We start from the raw sequence: 21,202 nt of genomic DNA, 5'->3' as shown, positions 1-21,202 counted from the left end.
GAAGCAGATTTTCATAACTATTCCTTTTTCTTTGTAGTTTTCTTAATTGCATCCCAGCGGCTTTCAGCTCATGGCCAAAATCCCTCGCAAAACACCTTCCACCCCACCACTAAACCTTAAAAAATAAAATAAAAAAATATACTTTGGCCAGTTGTTTATTAAACTGATTCTGTTTACTCTGTTTAATTTTAGAATTCATATACATCTATATACATATATACAAAATATTGAACCAGGTGAAAAAGAGAGCATTAAAACTCACTGAACTTGTCACATTGACAAGATTTTAAAAACGGACGTGTGTCAAGGGACTAAATGTGTTATATGTCACGTGTTAAATAAACGACACTGCGGAATACGACGTCAGAGAGCAAAATGTATGCGCTGAATCTTTACTGTAGAAACATTTTAGTATTTACTTCTAAAAGAATTGGACACTTAAGCCAGAAACCGTGTTGCAATTTGGAGCTCTACACAATACACAACAGAGTACAGAATACATTAGACACGTGGTCAGTTCTGTATATTGACTTTATGTAGTATTGTGCAGACATACAGTAGGTCCAGACCTCGGCCGCTTTAATCAGATCGACTATCTTGAGAATACACTGCTCGTTCCTGAGGCGGCGTGTGTGCAGCATCGCAACTCTGGCTGTATGAAAGCAGCCCATCATTGAGGGAAGGCTCGTGGCATCATCCTTTGCAGAAAAAAAAGAGAGACAGTGATGCACCTGCTAATTATCATCTCCAGCTGGTGAGTTAAATGGAGATCTGTTTTGTAGGCCACCTCTGACCTCATGCTCTTTACTCTGTGCACTTCAAACCCTGTTGGGGAGTCGGCACTGTAGAGTTTAATGAGACGCCATGTTTGCAGCACTTTCATCCCGAACCATCCTGCCTTGATGCGAATTGAAAAGATCACAGCTACGGGGAAAAGACCTATACCGGAAAGGCCTCTCTGCATAGATTATGAATATCATAACTCACTCTCCCTTGCAATACACCCCACCCCCCAACACACACACACACACACACACACACACACACACACACACACACACACACACTCTCGCGCTCGCTCGCTTTCTCTCTCTCTCTCTCTCTCTCTCTCTCTCTCTCTCTCTCTCTCTCTCTCTCGTCTTCTCTCTTTACCCACCCCCTACAATACCACTGCTTATAATTGGACCCAATGGGGGACTCTGCCTTTGATCACATCATAGGCTCAAAGACTTTACACTAAAAAATGTCACTCCCAAATAGGTTGATCACCTGTAGAGCTAAGCTTCCTTCTGATGCCCCCTCCTGCTCATGTCTCGTTAGTGATACTCAAAGTATAATAGTTAATTAGTCTGACAGATCTGTTGCTGAGCTTGCATGCTTGATGAGTTGTTTGTGACTATCCAAAATCCTATTATCAATCTGAAGTTTTTCCATCACACTCCTTCCATGCATGAACAAATGAGAATGGAGAAAAAAAAAGCTATTAAACTAATAAACAATATAATGTTTCACCACTGACTATGTTTAACAGAACGATCCTGATTCCTGATGCCGGCCTCCCTTTGTGCTTTCCTTTTATACAGTTAATGAATCAACATTAAAAATAATCCAAACATTACCTTTACCTTACATAAACCTAAAGCTTCCTGACCCACTGAGAATACATTACACAATACACTGTACAATAGCATTAATACAGACTTGCACACGATGCACTTTATGCGGAAAGGACAACTGACTATGTTCTTAGCTCTGTGTTGTTTTGTGTAGCCTCCTGGTGAAGTGTTCTCTCTTTTCACTGTGTACTGCATCAGATATACTGTATGCGGTTGAAATGTCAATAAAAGTTTCTTGACTTGATTTGACTCGGTACAGTTCGGTCTTAACAACGACACTAATTTCATTGTATTTATCCTATATATTTGTTTATTCTGTTTTGTTTCAAGGCTTTGGTAGTACTAGTCAAGTGTACATCTTGTGTTAAAACTGAATAATAAAAAATAAGATCAGAAAAATGGCACAGTTCAGAGGAGGGAAATGAATTAATGAGAGGAAAATGACCAGCGCTTTGAGCTGATGAGAAACCCAGAGTCAGCTCTCTCGGTGTGCAGAAAACCGCTGCATCTCCATATCACTATATATATTTATTTATTGCAAATGTCCACCATATTTGCCCTCTATGCTCTATGTCGAACCTCAGACAAAATCGGAGGAATCCGAGTCTACAGTGGGCACAGGATCACTGATTTTATGCATTGCGCTGCTGTCTTTTTTCTCCTCACACCCTGCCTTTAACTCAATTAACAGAGCAGCAGGTGCTCTTGGCAGCACAACAGATAAGCTACAAGAGAAGCGGAGAGGCTCGTCTCATTCGTTCTTTCTTTCTTTCTTTCTCTTATTCTTTATCGTGTCTGGGGGGGTCACCTGCAAATGTGACACTTCACACTCTGAATGGTTTTTCCTTTTCCTCCATGATTTCAGAGGTGCTATTTTAACACTCTCTCCCCCTCAGGTCTCGAGTCTGAAGAGTAAGCTGAAGAAGCAGTCGACTGCCACGGGCAGCGGAGTGGCTCGGGCCTTCCTGCGCTCTCAGGCTGCACTGTTCGGCTCTTATCGAGATGCTCTGAGATACAAACCCGTAAGCTTGACATCTGCATCTCCTTCACTTTCTTCTGAGTTTAATAAGCACCGTAGATCCTACTGCACTACGGGCTTATGATTACTCTGTTCCTTTTTTCGGATCCGCTACGACTATTACTGCTTCCCTGTTTTTCTGATCACCCCTTTTAATATAAACTTTCTTCACAACATTAATATGTCTGTCATGCTGTCAGTTCTTTTTTTTTTTAAACCTCACACAGACCAGAGCCTAAGGATCCTTGGTTCAGGTAGACTTTCAGTGCTATCATTTAAAGACAGCTGAGCACCACACCATCCATAAGCAAAGAGAAGAGGAAGGAGTGGGGAGGAGGGATGTTAAGGTGGGCCTGTCTGTTTCAGTGAAATGTCAGAAGTTGAAAAGGGAGGACAGTCTCTTTGAAGCCTTCTTTCAGCTCTAGTGGTGTATTGTTCTCAGGCCTTCTCAACATCTCAAATGGGCTTTTCACTCTCAAGCCCAGCAAAGACTGAAAACAAAATATGCTCCCTGTTTGTCAATATGACTCTTTTTGTTGAAACCATAATTGATGTAACCCTGTTGTGTATACAAACGGACTTTTCTCAGGTAGGTGTGTTTTTAAGGAAAAAAAAAAAGGAGCTTGTGCAGATTCTTCAAAGCAGCATCTCAGCACAGGGGCATTAAATCTTTATATTGTGATTTTTATTGTTTTTTTTTCTACTTCTTTTAAGACAACATTTGGATTTGAGGCCTCACTATATTTTGGGAAGGAATAGCCATGTATAATAATTAACGTAATTATTAAGCGTTTGCCTCAAATAATTTTGTCTACATATTTATGGACAGTATAATAACCGTCCAGTTAAAATCCAACATTTGCAAATGTGATCATAAGAACATTTGTTTTATTTCATTTTTGAAAATTTTGAAACAAAATGACGAAAACATCCGTATAGTGTTTCGTTTTAGAGTGTAGATTCATTTAGAGTCATTTTTGTAGAACTGAAACTATTTAAATTCTGAATTCGGTACAAGATGTGAGATGAGGCTCAAACTTCCCGTGTCGTTTCTACACTTTCATTCAGTCGTTCTGATATGTTGTCATACAGGATCATTTGGGGAATGTTTGCTTACATATTTGCTACTTCTTAATGCTTGACCATTTCCAAAAAGGCCAAATATAGGTGTAATATTTCAGAGGCTCCATGATCATTTTTCTGCTGTAATGTTCTACATTCTACTGCAGATCTTGCTGTGCAGATCTAAAGAGCCTCTGCCATTGCAGCGAGCTGGTTGAATAAATTATATAGTTCAGCTTTATGAAGCCCATATGCCTTCACACCAGCAGCTTTACAGAGCAGTGAGGTCTAGCTGAGCTGTAAATGAAACAAAAGCAGGCACACAATAATGAGCTCCTATGCAAGAGGTGGTAATCGCATTCTACTGCATTCAGATCGTTAAACGTGGCTGTGGAAATAACGACTTTTGTAATTGATCCAGGCAACAACACATCCCTACTTTTTCAAGATTGCCATTTATTAGCACAAGCATAGCATTCACATTTGTAATCATCACATGTAAATAGCTTTTTAGCCAAATAAGATTAAAATAAGCTTTCTGCTTTCCAGGGAGAGCCGATCACCTTCAGCGAAGAGAGCTTCGTGGCACACCGCTCCAGTGCCATGAAGAGTTTTCTAGAAATGGCCGTGAACCTCCAGCTCTTCAAACAGGTATGACATGAGAAGAAGAAGAGACACTGACACTCCTGTCGCTCTTGGCTCTTTACCACAACATCTCTGGTGTTTGCTTCAGTTCCGAAGTTAACGTAAGAACTTCGGCTTTTCGTGCAGTGGCCTTCTGTAGCAATTTTGACCAGATGTTGCGTAACCAGATTGGTCCAGAGAAAGCGAGTGCTTCTAGCTGCCAAGAGAAAGCAGGGGAAGCCCGTCAGCCACGACCTGCTTTCTGTCTCTGACCTTCGACACCCCTCCTCCAAACACTCACACACATCCACACACATCGCTCGACTTCCGCTGTTTCTCGTTCACACTGCCTGTGAGAAAGTGTAATGCACTCCTACACAGACACACACACACACACACACACACACACACACACACACACACACAAAGCTGGTGTGCTCTTGTTCCATCAAGTGACACCATTTCCTGTCTCTTTCTGCCTTGTGTACAGTATTCATTTCTTTTCATAAATTACTATACAATATTACATTTACTGCCAGAACTATAATTAATGTACCTTAATGACTCATCTTTGTCAGAGACGTGTCTGGACATTGAATGCAAGTAACCCTGTTTCCAGAACAGAGGTCGTACATGTAATGTGATCCCACAGTAAGGGGCATTAGGACGTCGAACGTTGAGTCTACTTGAACACTTTGAATTGATTAGTGTTGCTGCTTCTTTGACTTGCCGTATTCATTATTTTTATAACGATTTATTGTTAGCTTTGCTTACATATTGTGATGAATATAAACCATCATTTATCATTATGTCAAGTAGTAGTGTCTGCTGGATTTGCAAAAGTTTCAGTAAATTATCAGATGTAAATTAGTTGCAAATATATATACATTGTTTATATGTACACACATATGGCACACAGCCAACTAGGGAGTAAACAGCTCATTGATATGATACGTAGTGGTCAGTATACAACTTGAGACATACCAGACCAGTCATTTATGGGTCACTTTAGAGTGCTAGCTCTATGCCTTGTCGAATAGACCAAACTTATCTGAGTCACTACACCGCATCCTCTTTTTATACAGCATTCTGCTATTACTAGTCTTACTTTATCATTTTAGGTTTGCTTGCTTTCTTTATTTATTTTTTAATATTTAAGATTTCTTCAGTTAATACCATTAATAGTAAATAACTTGGTTTTACTTGTGTGTGCAATTTAAACGTACAAGCTATTTTATTGCAAATTCTATGAATTGAAACCCATAAATCAAAGTTTACATCGACACAAACTAGAGTTTCCAAAATGACGGGATTTTCATAAACTTTCAGTTTTTTGTGTAAATTTCAATTTCGATTTATTTGCATTGCGCTTTTAACAATTCACATTGTCTCAAAGCAGATTTACAGAAGTATAAAAACAGAAGAGAAGAAAAAAGAAATAAATCAATATAATTATAACAATAATGATAAAAGAAGAAGACGAAGAAATAAGAATATAATAATGAATACATAATGCACAATGTAAATGAAGGCTTTTCAAATAAATCTGTTTGTATCCAGCTTGAAAAAATTAGGGCCAATTGTAATGTTTGTCATCTAAGCCCATCACTCTCTTGGTTAGAACCAGCAAATTTATTGGATGCTGTTTTACGACCTCTTTGTGAAAAGTTACAGGAAGTTCAATTTCCCCAAAAGCATTGCAGACACTACAAGCTAGCCTGCCATGTTAATCCTCCATCTGATCTAAATTACAGGAACACAGTTTAGTGAATATGTCCGGAAGACTGACTCTCTCTCTCTCTCTCTCTCTCTCTCTCTCTCTTTCTCTTTCTCTGTCTCTCTCTCTCTCTTTTAATAACCTGTGATACTGTGATTTATGTTGCAGTTCATTGATGGCAGACTGGCCAAATTAAATGAAGGAAGGGGTTTCACAGATGTCTTTGAAGAAGAGATCACAGAGGGGGGCTTTTGCGGAAGTGAGTGGGATTTCCTCTATTTGGTGTAGGAAAAAGAAAGAAAGAACACCTTTATGTTTGGAAATATCCCTGTAAGTTAAAAGGGGAGAACAGTATACGTATGGTCCAGAAATCACATTAAAGTATATTTATTGTAACATGACCAACATGTGTAGATGATTTGCAGAATTTCTGAGTAATTTAGGTTTTTGTTGAGTCATTTAATTCTTCTTTAATCTGCAGGTAATTCTAGATCTTATCAACAGTGGATGCATACTGTGAAGGTGAGCAAAAGAATACTCATTAATTCATTTCACCTCATTAATCACGTATGGTGGCTGAAACGTATTTGACGCTCAGCGATGCTTAAGTGATTTAGTCGAACCACGTAAAATTCAGTCCGTGCCACAGCAAACAGAAAATGTAGGCAGAACAGTTGAGATGTTGAGACGATACTGATGCGATATGACAGCCAGTCATCTGAGATGACACATGGATTCTGGCAGGAAACACAGCCATTACTCAATAGACTGAACAAAAGAGAGAAGCCTCCCTATCCATATGCCTTGCTTTTCTCTCTCCATTTCCCTGTAATGCCAAATGAATCCTTTGGAGTGCCAGTTTCAAATGGTTTCACTCTCTCATAGTTCATGTCTCCTGACTGACACGTAGCTATAAAAAGCGCGTTCACCTCTGACCTGCTGGTCAGGATTTGAGTCATAAACTCCATCGCGTGATCGAAAAATTTAGGCTTTTATCACGTTAGCCTAGTGCTGTTCCAAGTGTCAGGTTATTTCCTGTTGAGAGAAAAAGGGAGGGAGTGAACGAGTGAGTGAGTGTGTGTATGACGGATAAAATGCAAGGACAGTGTGTAGTAAATGTATGTACGCTCTAAATAGTGTAACATTTGTATATCTCATGTCAGATCAATTATGTTATGGTCAATTACATACTGTACTATATTATCTTTTGTCAGATAACTATTTCAAAATATACCCGTGAGCAACAATTATCAACGTTCAAGCACTTTATTAAGAAGCATACGAAAAAGGACATTTATTGTTTAGCAAATTAGATGCCCAAGATTATTCGACTCAGCATTCCACACGGAACATAAAGGTTTTTACACATTTTAAGCAAAAATAACTAATTTTAATAACTCATGACCAGTAGGTGGTGCTGTTCCAAAACCTTTTATATACCTTCAGTTTACTGTTTTTATAAGACTGGCATGAGACTTTATTATACCTTCCTATTATACCCTCCCTCATCGTATCCAGTGTTGGGTTGGTGTGCACTTCGGTTTTAGTTAAAAATAATAATAATAATAATAATAATAATATATGTGATATACAATTATTATTATTATTATTATTATTATTATTAGTAGTAGTAGTAGTAGTAGTAGTAGTAGTAGTATTGTTAGTATTATTATTGATATTAGTATTAAATCCCTACAATAACAATAGGAGTTCACTGCTTCACTCAGCCTCTAAAAATTCAGACTACTTTCTGATTAACAATCACTTTTTTCCTTCACAGAGAGGTGTGAATAAAGCAAGTCCAGCTGTGAAATCTGCTTATAAGATCGTAAGTTTTCTTCCTATTCAGAGTCAGTTCTGTTTTAAATGCTAAACAACAACAGGTCAGACGGTGACACAGATATTCTCTGTTATAGCACGTAATATTCTGGGCCTTACATTAATGCCATAACCATGAGTACACTGATTAGTGTTAGTGTTCACATAGTTAGAATTAAGTTTCATTCAGATTTTCTGTAAACTAAACATTCACTTGTTTTTGTTCATAAAGGCAAAAGTTCATGCAAAAAAAGGCTTACGTGGCGTAAAGGACAAGATGAAACTTAAGGTGAGATGTTCAGATTTTCAGCTTTTCACTGTTAGATGATTTAACCTGTGTGTGTCAGATCATAGGCTGCCATTTATTTTCTGCTTTTAGATGTGTGTGTGTGTGTGTGTGTGTGTGAGTGCGCGAGTGTGTGAGAGTGTGTGTACTGTATGTGTAAGAGTGTGTGTGTGTGTGTGTGTGAGTGAGTGTGTGAGTGAGTGTGTGAGTGAGTGTGTGAGTGAGTGTGTGAGTGAGTGTGTGAGTGAGTGTGTGAGTGAGTGTGTGTGTGTGTGTGAGTGCGCGGGTGTGTGTGTGTGTGTGTGTGTGTATGAGTGCGCGGGTGTATGAGTGCGCGGGTGTGTGAGAGTGTGTGTGTGAGTGAGTGTGTGTGTGTGTGAGTGAGTGTGTGTGTGAGTGAGTGTGTGTGTGAGTGAGTGTGTGTGTGAGTGAGTGTGTGTGTGTGTGAGTGAGTGTGTGTGTGAGTGAGTGTGTGTGTGAGTGCGCAGGTGTGTGAGAGTGTGTATGTGTGTGTGCGTGTGTGTGTGTCATACACGTATACATGAATGACCAAAATTTATGTTTATGTGAATATGCTTGTTATTGTTATTTAGTTATCATTAGTCAGTGGTTTAGCATCACTACAAATACTTAATGGTCTTTTCTGCCTGTATTCCTGTCTGTTTCTGCACATCATTGTGTTTCTGCAGGACACGGAGGAGGAGGAGGGAGGTCTGTACTGTACAGGTTCTCCCACCAGCACCAAAAGTCTCTCACCGAGAAGGCTCCAGAAGAGAAGGGTGAGTGTGAGTATAGACACACTACAAACACGCACACACACACACAGACACATACACACACAAACACATGCACATGCACACATGCACAAACACAGACACACACACATGCACAACGCACTCACACACAAACACACACACACAAACAGAAACACACGCACGCACATGCACATTTGTGTGTGAATCCCTGTGTGTGTCTCTATGCCAATGTCCGGCTCTCTGTGTGACGTGTATATCGGTTTTCTGGTACTTGTGTGGTCGAAACAGGAGCTTGTGCATGTGTCTGTGTGTGATAATTGCTTTTGTGTGTCTGTGTGTTTATACATGCACGTGTGTCTGTATGTGCATGAGTGTGTGTCTGTGTGCACGTGCATGGGCCTGTGTGTGTGCAGCTCAGTGATACTTGCCAAGCCTCAGCACCAAATCAGCACAGTATTCGGCCTCAATTCCTACCACACTCCTTTCACATATAGGCCACAGGACATCACTGATCACTTATACTGCCACTTTTGAGGGTCAGTGGCTTTTATTATTAGAATTATCAGTATCTGTTTAGTTCTTTGTATCTGTTTTTGCATTTCGATAAATTGGGTGAAAAAGGGCATGGGTGAGGTTCTTATAACACTGAGGATGTACAAGGCTGCTGGAGAAAAACACAAATTATGATATCAAATGGTAATTTGCAGAACATTACTCAGGGTTCCCACGGGGTCTTAAAAAGTCTTAGAAGCATTGAATTTATTAATTTGGAAATAATACCTTAAAAAGTCTTTAAAAAGTCTTGAAATTTGATGTCTGGGTCTTAAAAATTGTGCTGTATGTAACTTCTCCATATTGTAATTTTCCTCAAAAGTTTCATTTGTCAACCACAATTATTTTGATTAAATGACGTAGTATAAAAGAGTGGCGGAACCAATAATTGAGAACGCAACGCAGCCCCGGGTCACCGTACAAAATACTGCGAACACGCGTTGCCTTCAGTAAAGGAAGATCACGCGCTACGACACCACAGCCATAGACTACAACACAACACAACAAGCAAAGGAGACGCACGAGAAATCAATGAAAATCTCAGCATTCCACAGGAAAGGTTGACTGACGCACGCAGTTATATTTTTAAAGTTTTTACGTTAGCTAGCTACCAATTTCATTCTGAGGTAAATTTAATGAAGCGTGGCTGGATAAAAACTCTTTTCGTCATTGGTTAAAACCAGTGGACAACAACGTTTTTGAGGCGTTTTGCACCATATGCAAAAAAAGAATTCAGCTAGGTACAATGGGAATGAAGGCATTAGAGTCTCATGCCAAGTTGTCCAAGCACATAAACGCTCTCAATGGACAAAAACAAACTCCTTCCATCGCCTGCGTGTTTCAACCAACTAATGTTAGCCAGCTATCTGCTAATGTGCCTGAAGTGGCAGCAGGAGCTAATGTTAGCCAGCTTGCTGCTAGCGCTGCAGACCCTCCAGCTATGGCCGCAACTAGAGTGGATCTGCGCACAGCTTTTGGGTCCACACCAACACTGACCTGATCTACAGGTCCAACCTCTTGCGGAGAGGCCATAAGGAGAAGTTGACGGAACTGGCTGTCCTTGATAAAGACATTGCTGCCCTGAGTGAAGAGCTAAGGAGTTGACTGTGTTTCTTAATTTAATTTAATTTATTGTTGAGTTCTGATTTTCGATGTTTATTGTTCAGGGGTCTCTCAGTTCCCCATATTCCCAGCATGAAATAAGTAGCTAGCTCAAGTTAAAAAACAACTTTCTTGTGGCCTACTGAAATGTTTTTATTTTTCACACTGCTTGGTTTATCTTTTACCCATTCCACATTTGAAAAATAAATGAACACAAGTTCAAGGATTTTGTTTTTCTTTGCTGGTATGGGCGTGAAATAGGTATTAATTTTTTATATAAATGGTCTTAAAAAGGTCTTAAAAAGACTTAAATTTAACTCGAAGAAACCTGTAGGAACCCTGATTACTGAACTGCTGGACCAGACACTGTGTAGAAATTTCTTCCTTGTATTTAATGTGTCTGAGTAATCAAGCAGTGATGAGAAACTAGATAAAGAAACAGGCTACAGGTGACAGAAAAAGACAGATACTAGATTGGACCATTCAGAAGGAACTTCAATGGACATGCTTTTAAAATTCTATAAATCTGGAATAAAGGTGGATAAAATCTCAAAATCCTTTAATGGTCATACGATTTTCCAAACCATTTTTTTTTTAAACAATCTGGACAACAATCTTCAACGAAGAAACGCATGTGAAATGGATGCTTTTACAATACAAAAAAAATAGATCACAACAAAGATATGCAGCTCAGAAATGTGGAAATTTTATGGTGTTATTTTAGAACTCGGAAAGACAGTGTTTAGCTTAGGAGAAAACCAAATAGTAGTAATTGCCTTTGATTATCATGGTAATAAAATTTATGATCAGGTTCGTCAGGTTCCACTTCACTGCAGATATACACCACAAATCAGTGTTTCATACAAAAAGACTGAGAATAAACTCTGGTCTTTCTGCTGAAGCTGCTTTTGAGATGTAGTTTTCCCTTAAACTGTTCTTTAAGGCTCAACAAAAAGATCAAGAAAATCCACAAACGTACTATGTCTATTGTTTGTATCTGTATTTGTGTTTATCTATTCAGCTTGAATAAGAGCAATTCAGTTAGATCCCATGTATATATATATATATATATATATATATATATATTTCCTTTATAAACCACAGAAATTGAGGGTTATTTTAAGTGACCCAGATTATATATATATATATATGTGTGTATGTATATGTATATATATATATATATATATATATATATATATATATATATATATATATATATATATATATATATATATATATATATATATATATATAATAGCTGGGTCACTTAAAATAACCCTCAATTTCTGTGATTTAAAAAGGAAATTGGCATTAATGGAGCTTGGCTGTGCGACATGGACTTGCATTTGCAACTGATTTCTCAGGCAGTTTTTGTTATTTTAACTTGAGGTTCAATAAAAAAATACAATACAGAAATTAGAAGATTCAGGTTCTACTGTGGTGTCATTAGAAATGGTTAACATAACATAATTAATAATAGCAAGAAGAAGGTATGCTATATATTTTAGATATGATTCCATCTCCATTTATCCTGACAAATGAAGAGTGCTCAGACCTGAGCCAGACCTCACACCCAAGCTCATCTCATCTGATCACTGCATATTCTTTCACCCTTTTAATTAGCTTGGTCATTGTGTGTGTGTGTATATGTGTGGAGGAGGTCTCTGTTCAGGGGCGGGGGGAGGAGGTAGGTGTGGGTATTGAATAAGCAGTACAAAAAGGTGTAGAGCCAGAGGTCTTCCAATTAGGGCTTTTCAGAAAGAGGCCTGACCCCCTGCCACCCTCATCCTTCCCTGCTCAGCTCTACAGTAACGGGGCCCTGGGGACTTTACACCCCCACACAAAGGATGTCATATCCAGCACTGCAAGTGTGTTTTTTGTGTATAACGCAGTGGTGTTGACACAAAGGCCCTCAGCACGATCAATGGCTAAATCAATCAGCAGTGCGGTTCAGTCATCATTATCTTCAAAGAAGTCAACGCTGTGACTGGATGAAGTGTTTTGCATGTTTAATACATCTTCCACAGCAGAGGCACTATTACAAAGGAAATCTCTGATTAATAAGTTTTGCCCGATTCACATTATAATTGTAGTCTCTTTAGTTTCTCACAGTATATTTGCATCATGTAGGCATATTTGAGTGTGTTTGTGTGACTGTGGAAACTTGCATTTTCCTACCTAATGTGGTCAGCAGGAATGAATAAGGTTAGCATGATAAATTGCTGGGACTGCTGAAGGAGGTGACACAAAGGTTTCCTGGCTCAGCCTGCATGCCAGTGGAAGGCTTTCTGTGTCGTGGGCTGTAGCCCAGGGCAGCTGATTGCTGCTCGTCTGCATGGTCCTGTTTCTTCTGAATGAAGTGTGTGTGTGTGTGTGTGTGTGTGTGAGAGAGAGAGAGGGTGTGTGATGGCTATGAATATGGCACACATCCTCTGGGGAAGGAGTACACACATGCACACACGTACACAACCACACACACTGGATGAGAAGGGCAGATGTATCCCCCTCAGCCAAAGCCAGTTGAGCAGCTCTGCATATGAAAGAAAGCCCTGCTCAAGTAGTGTATAATTCATAGGTGTCTCTGCTTGCAGCTCCTAGGCCTCCAACTTCATTTCCATACTGCTTTATGTAGTGACCGGATCATAGGTCTGTTGTTACGGTTTAATGTGTCCGACGATTCTATACTCATCCTCGAACGTCTTTTTACTAAGAGACCAGTTTAGTCTTCATCAAGTCTTCAAATCCATATTCAAAACTTTAAAAAAAAGAAGTGTTAAACCCCATGTTTTGTCTCATCTCTTTTAAATAAACACATATACAGATTTTGAAGCTTTTAGTCACTCATGTCTCATTGAAGCGACTGCTTTTTTATGCTGAGGAATGTTGTTTTAAGCAGTAATTTAACGTGACTCCTTTACATCAGCTGTTTATTTCAAATTTATCTTTCATGCTGTTCAATGTGTATTGTTATGGTTGCATGTGTCTCTGTGGGGTGTGAAAACTATTGTCTTATTGTGAGTCTGAAGGACTGCCAGAGATGGGACAGATTTGTTGGTTGTCAAAAAAAATTGACATACAAATAGAGAGAGAGCTCTCGGCTACTGGGCGCCTGCATGTGACCTGAAGAGCAAACAGCACATCTGCATGGCTATGGTGTGATGAATGCACTGCTTTTTAGTGGCTGGCACAATTTTGTACCCCTTAGGATGGGAATATTGTTTCATTCATAACCAAACTGCCATCTACTGGATGCTTCTGAAACACACACACACACACACACAGCAAGTTAAAGAAGGCTGTCTTTTAAAATGTGATGTGCCACAACACTTCCCTCTGATATTCTTGAAGGTGTCTTTTGCAGAATAATCCAGTCAAAGGTTTGGCTGCAGCATGGGCTCGTAAAAGGCACCGAAAGAGAGAGTTTGTGTTTTTCAGGCATGCCTGCCAAGCCAATGAGATCAGCGGACTGTCTAAAATCGACATGTGAAACACATAACACGAGTCTTGCTATTATTCTGTCAGGCTGAATTGGAAAGTCCTGCAACATCGCCTCTAAAATGATCTGCTGATGAAAACAACTGCTATTAGAATAATGATGAATTATTAGTAGTATACATATTAAGACTCAAGGTTAAATCTCATTGTTAGGACAGTCCTTTAAAGGCACAAAAATGGAAGGGATGCACATTCTGGCACTGACAATATGCCATTTTATAGAATAGAATTGAAAAAACCTAATCCAGTGTGAGCGGATTTGCATTACTCAGACTCAGCATGGCTCTATTTTCCAACAGGACCTGAATGAACAGTTACATATGAACAGTTCCACAGCAGACACCAAGCTGTGGCAGCTCAATATGTCCTTTCTGATTTAGTGCATATATAACCAAGTCAAATAGGCACATGCCCATGCTTTCTTTTGTTTTATTTCATACTAGTGGTTTTGGCCAGGCTAAGTCTGATTGCTTAAACCGATTATTCTTTTATTTCTTTTGCTGTGCCTTTTCTTGGCCTCTTTCAATCCACCATGGAAAAAAAATGAAACGGAAAATATGAAAGACAGAATGAGCAAGTATTATTTGTAAGTTGTATTTTATTTTTTTTCCATTTTGGTCCATGTCTTTTGTTTAGTGAGGCGGTAAGTTTAAGGACAGATGTCATGATTCAGTCACTTTTCTCTTTGTCTCCAATGAAACTGCATGATCATACCAATAGAGTATATGAAAATAAATCAGCTAAATTCAGTAACAGTGTTTTTGTGAGAATGATGGAAAATGACTGAACGGGGACTTTAAAGGCACGTCCTTAGCCTCAGTAGGTCTTGGGTAGTTCTATAAGTTTTATTCGAGACTGACAGCCTTTCTAGAGAAATGCTGAATTGCTCTCAATTGTTAAATTGTAGATTTTGTGTAAATGTTCTTAATTACAGATTTCCAGGGGGCACTGACACCTTGGTCTAAGATCCAGGTTAAGGTTTTCGCAGTCTTGAAGATCATTCAATAATTTCGCCATCTCTCATAAACACTCTGCAAATGAATGTAACAGTTTTGCAGGTGCACCAAGTCGTTTCACTCCAGGCTAGAGAGGCTCGCAGGCCAAATTTACAGCCCTGGCAAGAATCCTTTAAAGCCTTTTGGAGAATTCGAGTTCTAAACTTTGCTGTAATCACTTTCATTATAGCTCCCAGCTACCAGTGAACAGGGTAATCAGAGCCCAACATGTGTTCCTGTTTATTTAAGGGTCTTAAGTGGCCGGCACACACGCTTTCTATCTTTTATTTTTTTTTGCCAACGGTGCTGATTAACCCTTTTGGAAGGCTTATAGACCACAAGTCCACTTGACCTCTGCAACTGCTGCCTGTGCACTTTAAATGAGATGAATTGGTGGTTTGGCCATCATCTGGTCAAAGCCAATCAAACCCCCCCACACACACACACATCTGTCAGGACCGTGTTTCCTGTCTCCTACCATGGACACTGTAAATGACCTCCAGTTTAGCTGTCTGCTTTGATAATGTGGCAAGAAGCCATTAATGTGACTGTTTATAGATGTGTGTGCATGTATGTGTCTGTGCATGCTTGTGTGTGTGTGTTTGTCTGTGTGTCATGGGAATGCTATTTAAAGACAGTCCACCAAGCCTTGAGCCACAGTATAGGGCCATGTTTAACAAACCTTCACTTCTTTAATTTGGCAATTAAAAGTGTTGCACAGGTGTGTTACAAAGCTCAGGGATTAACATTCAGAGTCGGCTGCGCGGGACAGATGACGTACCACTGCAGTCCTTCCCATACTGCCTAAAAATGATTAAAATAATGGTAAAGATATTTTTTTTCTCTCTCTCTCTCTCAGTACCAGCATCAAAACTACCATACGTATATCAGTTTTCCAGACTATCCTATTGACATGGAAGATGAACTGGACACAGCCAGCAAGTAAGGGACTGTTGGCAGTTAACTATCATTTGTTTTAAATGTGGAATTTTTTTGCTTTTTTTAAAAAACAAATATTCATTAAGAAATCAGTGAGCTGGTATTGTATGACCGCTTAAAATATCCATTAGCTATAGCAATGCTGCCATCTGGTGTTCATTATTTATCTCACATTGACCTCTGTTCTACTGAAGATGGGTATGTTTCCTGATGTGTGTGTGTGTGTGTGTGTGTGTGTGTGTGTGTGTGTTTGGCTTTAGAATCTCCTCTGAGGACAGTGAGGAAGTGCCATTCTACATGGAGGACAGTGACGACTCGTGCGAATTCGAGCATGATGCAGGTCAGACAGGTGAAATGAATTTGCTGGAAGAAATTCTAGATTCACTCAGCACCACCACGTTAGATCATGGTTCAAAGCTCTCCTCAGCCAAGAGCCTTGACTTTTTCCGGTCTATGGATGAGCTCGACTGCTGTACCACGGTGAGGCAAGCTTAATCCTTGTATATATATATTTTTTAATATACATTGTCATTGAATAATTATCTTACATTGTATGCTTTGTTCTCTCTTAGCAAATTCATATAAAGCCTTTAACACTGACAAGTCATATGGTATGTGCATTTGCTTTAGTCTCTATCTATGACTAGTCCAGTTCAAACTGGTGAAGTGGGCACGGCCACCAGTGGAGATCAGAGTGGATGGAACATGGGGCAGGATGACAGCGCCATCAATGGCAAGCACCTCCCTCCTTCTCCTCGTCGCCAGTGCAGCACCCGCTCGCTGCCAGATTCTACAAAACCCAGCGAGACCATTTCAGACATGAGGAATTCTCTTATGGTGCCTCCCACTCAGCCTCTGGCATGCAAATTGGGTACGAATGCCAGCCCTTCTGTCTATCTAGAGCTTCCCTCGGACCTGAAGCTGAGCCCAGAGAGTCAGGTGACGGAGGGCTCCAGTGGCCTGAGGAGGAAAGTCCTATCCAAAGAGACTCTGAGGCACTACCAAGAGCGTTCACAGCAAGGGGGAAGCAACAGGCAGCCTTCACTGCTTATTCCTTGGGAAATAGAAAACAAAGGCAATAGAGAAGAAGGGGAGGCCAAGGTTCAGGAAAAAGGCTTGCTGGAGGAAATTGAGTGTCGTCTCAGTGCGGCTTTGAACTCTAACTTGTAACCCATGCCAGACCACAACAGTACAGTACAGCGTAGGCCTGAGAATTTCAGCTCCCTCCTTCTTCTTCCTTTCTTTCCTGTACACCATAATCATTCTGTATCAGAGCTACCTTTTGTATCATTTACTAAATTTTACTTGTGTTTAAGAATTGTTTTGTAAATGGGTATTGGAAAGTTTGTTTGGCAAAATGATTAGTTATCATAGGTGATCGTACGGGGAAGCACAGCAGCAGCACAGCGGGTTGCATTTCTGTCTCACAGCTCCAGGATCCCTGGTTTAATCCTGAGCTCTGGTTACTGTGTGGAGTTTTGTTCGTTTTCTTCCTGTCTGTGTGGGTTTCTTTTGGGTTCTCCAGTTTCTCCAGTTTCATCCAACCTCCAAAAAAGATAATTCAGAAAATTCAATCTAAGGTTTAAATGAATTGCTCAGTGTGTCTGTGTGTTCACACGGTGCCCAGTGATGGACTGGCCGCTCATCCTGGGTACAGTATATTCGCTGTTTAAGCGCTTCCTGTACGTGAGTGAGGTGATTCCAAGCCAGTAATTTGCACTTCCAAACAGGTACAATTAAGTTAATCACTGTAAATCTGAATTTTTAGAGAATGAGCTTATTCCACATAATATATTTTTACAAAAGTCTATTTTTGAACAAGACAGCACGCCTTAAAGGTATTTCTGATTTGCTTCTGGTACTATGCAGTGTTCATTAACCGTGAATCTCTGTGCTCTATGGACTCATGCTGCCTTCGATGTCTGTAGCTTTAGGTCATTCTTACTCCTCAGTTATGTTGGGGTTTTTGTTGTTGTTGTGGTGTACATTTATAATGTATAATTCAGAAGTAACAGCACATTTTGTTACAACTTACGTGTGGTTTGTTTCCCAAGACTCATTCTCAGGTCGGTGTTTTCTTCAAATACATTGTGACCTTTGCAGCACAGCATCTAATGCACAAGAAAGCCTTGTATTTTTCTTTTAGTACACTTGCCTCTAAAGGACACGTCAGCTTAGCTGGAGGTGAACACAGGTATGTATAGTGAAAACATAATCCTGGTTTCCTCATCACTGTAGCCAGGACGGTTTTTTCTGTATGGTCAAGTCATCAAACCCTGTATTTGTGTGATAGTTTACCGCCAGAGTTTGTTAGATATTGTTATTCTGAATTGTTTCAATTTTTACATTAAAACTAAATATTCTACTATATTATGACCCAGATCGTGTAAAAGTGGTATTACTTAATGGTGTTTTTTTTTTTCCTCTTTCATATTTGTTTGTGTATGTCGATGAAAGTTAATCACCCGTAAAATAACCAAGCGTGTTCCTGACACAGCTGGTTTGCATGCAGTGATGCCTACAAAAACTCCTGAAAAACTGGTGTACATTATTTTGACTCAATACTGTGCCAATAAAAATATTACAGAACATAATGTTAATGATAAAAAAGTGATTTTATTATGAAATATGGAAAATATTCAGCTGAAGGATTTGATTAAGGATTATTTATTATATATATATATATATATAATTTTTTTTTTTTTTCAAAATTGTAGGATTTTTATGAACACCAGTATACATCCGTACAAACAATTTATGAGTTACAATTTATGAGTGCGATTTATTTAGTGCAAAACTACAGAGCCAAATATCTGAATGATAAATAACATTGTAACATTTAACATTAAATAACATTGTTGTTGTTGTTGTTGTAACTTTGTGCACATTATTGGTATTGAAAATTCAAAGTAGTAGTTATTTATGCATAAAGATGTCTAAAATGTTGGAAAGTTAAGAGTTCAAACACATCACCAAGCCACTACTGCTATACAAAATGAAAGGTGGTGTTTGCTCTAAATAAAGGTTTCTGTCAGTAACGAAAGTCTAGCAGCACGATATTAGGTACTACATTTTTCTGTTATTTTTTTTTCCATTGTAAGACGTGTTATTTGGAAAGTAAAATTGTTGTTACGGAATAAGGAAAGACATTTTCTAGTGAGAGGTTTCAGTATTATTTGAGTGGGAAAAGTAGTTTGGTTAATTAACTTCATGCAGTATGGGTGTGCCTTATTAACTGAATGTATGTAACTCACGGTGTTCCTTAATCAATCCCTCCATTCATATATACTGTATTTTATTAAGAATGACAAAATGACATTACACTTGTTCCCTTCTATCCTGATGTCTCTCCCAGCATGACTCTGCCCACATACACAAGGAATCTCACTGAGTGCATTGATGAGTATGAAATAATAAATCATCATATGCTATGATGTGAAATTGAGCACTTATCATAACCATCATCAAAAATACCACCTGAGGACAAAGCTTTAGGACGACCGGCGTTCCTCTGTCCAACAACGTTCCAGAAATGTGTAGAATCTAATGCACAGATGATTTGAAGCAAAAACCTTTCAAAAGGAAATATCATCTTTGATAAAACTGGTGATGTTATCTTAATAAAATTGAGAGACACTGTTTTTTAGATTGTCATCATACAATGCATGCATCTTACCTTTTTTTTTTCAAGTGCTATATCTATTTCTAAAAAATCTGTTTCAGGAATGTGCTTTATTAAAAGAAAAACTATTTTATTTCTCTGTCATATTATTTGAGAATCTTTGTTCTGAGTATGAAAGCTTTTACTAAATGTAAACACTTGTAAAATTGCTTGCCAAAGGATAGCATTAAGCCCTATACAGACAGTATACTTGGGGTCCTGGGTTCGTTTTCTACAATATATTACAGGAGCTTTTTTACAGTGATTTTTACTGGATGTGTCCTCATTTTTTCTCTTAAAGGAAAGTGCCAGGTTGAATTAACTATATAATTAATTAAATTCAGTGGACATCTGATAATTTGTGTAGATTCACATGTCCATGATTTTTTATGTAGTGTCTTCAATGTGTAAAAAAAAAAAAGTCATTAAAAAAAGTGCCACAGACTGATCACCTCCATGCCGTGCCGAACTGAGGCAGTAATTAAAGCAAAAGGAGCCCCAACCAAGTATTGAGTACATATACAGTAATTGAACAAACTTACCAGAAGGCCAACAATTCACTAAAAATGTTTTTTATTGGTCTTATGAAGTATTCAAATTTTTTTAAGATGGGTTTTTGTTAAATGTGAGACAAAATCATCACAATTAAAAGAACCAAACACATAAATTTCTTCAGTCTGTGTGTACTGAATTTATATACATGAGTTTCACTATTTGAGTTGAATTACTGAAATAAATGAAACAAACTTTTCCATGACGTTCTATTTTATTGAGATGCACCTGTATATACTGTGGAGTGAAAATCCCAGACATCAGATTTGACATCCACATCCATGTCACGGTTAAAGTCTGATCCGTGACTTTTTCTTTGTTTGGTGTGAATATTATCTGAGGCTCCTGACTTGTATCTGCATGGTTGTACAGTATGCATTGTGCTGCTGCCGCATTATTGGCTGATTGTATAACTGCATGAATTGTTGGGTTCCTAATAAAGTGCCTAGTAACTGTAATAATTTTTCCAAGTTAGGTTGTTTATGTTGAATATATTCAGTAATATGTGTCTAAACAACACAACTGGGATGTGAGCAGATCATCTCCCGATTTTTCAGTGTATGTGTGTTTGTACATTATTTGATGCACATCATTAAAGAGTCTTTGTTTGCCTGGTAGTTTTTGGATAATATTTTAAATCATCAGCGAAGGGCTTCTAAAAAAATTCTGAGAACATAATTAAGGAAACTTTATTAACCCTTCTGCAGACCTCGTCTGCATTCCTATGCAAATTAGGAGCGCAGAGTCAAATTGACCTCTCTGTTTTGACTGCTTATAAAAAATGAAGTATATACGAAAGCTTTTTTTTCACTTTATAGTCTAACTTGTTTCCAACATATTAACATATATTTTGCAAAAAAGTATTGTAATATTTGGTATAATCTCATTAATATGCAAAAATGCCTCATTTTCTAGTAAAAAAAAACAAATTTTGAATTATTGAATTAATGTAAATTATGTTCTTTCTACAACAGTTTATAATAGTGAAACAGAGAGCTCCTGAGGAGCTAA

General features: G+C 38.6%; 1 protein-coding gene across 4 annotated transcripts in view; it reads left to right on the top strand.

Moving 5' to 3' along the window:
• The window catches only part of dennd1b (DENN/MADD domain containing 1B), an 80,588-nt gene extending 59,780 nt beyond the window's left edge, over positions 1-20,808 (top strand). For 2 of the 4 annotated variants that reach the window (XM_060876406.1, XM_060876387.1), the window contains 10 exons: positions 2,513-2,638; positions 4,246-4,347; positions 6,206-6,296; positions 6,519-6,559; positions 7,818-7,865; positions 8,088-8,144; positions 8,831-8,926; positions 15,899-15,981; positions 16,239-16,458; positions 16,609-20,808. In XM_060876406.1, the coding sequence (XP_060732389.1) occupies positions 2,513-2,638; positions 4,246-4,347; positions 6,206-6,296; positions 6,519-6,559; positions 7,818-7,865; positions 8,088-8,144; positions 8,831-8,926; positions 15,899-15,981; positions 16,239-16,458; positions 16,609-17,148 (1,404 nt within the window). In that variant the 3' untranslated portion in view covers positions 17,149-20,808. The remainder of the gene's footprint in view (positions 1-2,512; positions 2,639-4,245; positions 4,348-6,205; positions 6,297-6,518; positions 6,560-7,817; positions 7,866-8,087; positions 8,145-8,830; positions 8,927-15,898; positions 15,982-16,238; positions 16,459-16,608) is intronic. The other 2 variants (XM_060876395.1, XM_060876415.1) reach the window with 2 other exon arrangements.
• Positions 20,809-21,202: the final 394 nt, after the last annotated feature.

The sequence above is a fragment of the Tachysurus vachellii genome, chromosome 1 (assembly GCF_030014155.1).
Source record: "Tachysurus vachellii isolate PV-2020 chromosome 1, HZAU_Pvac_v1, whole genome shotgun sequence".
NCBI lineage: Eukaryota > Metazoa > Chordata > Actinopteri > Siluriformes > Bagridae > Tachysurus > Tachysurus vachellii.
This window is presented reverse-complemented; position numbering and strand designations above follow the sequence as displayed.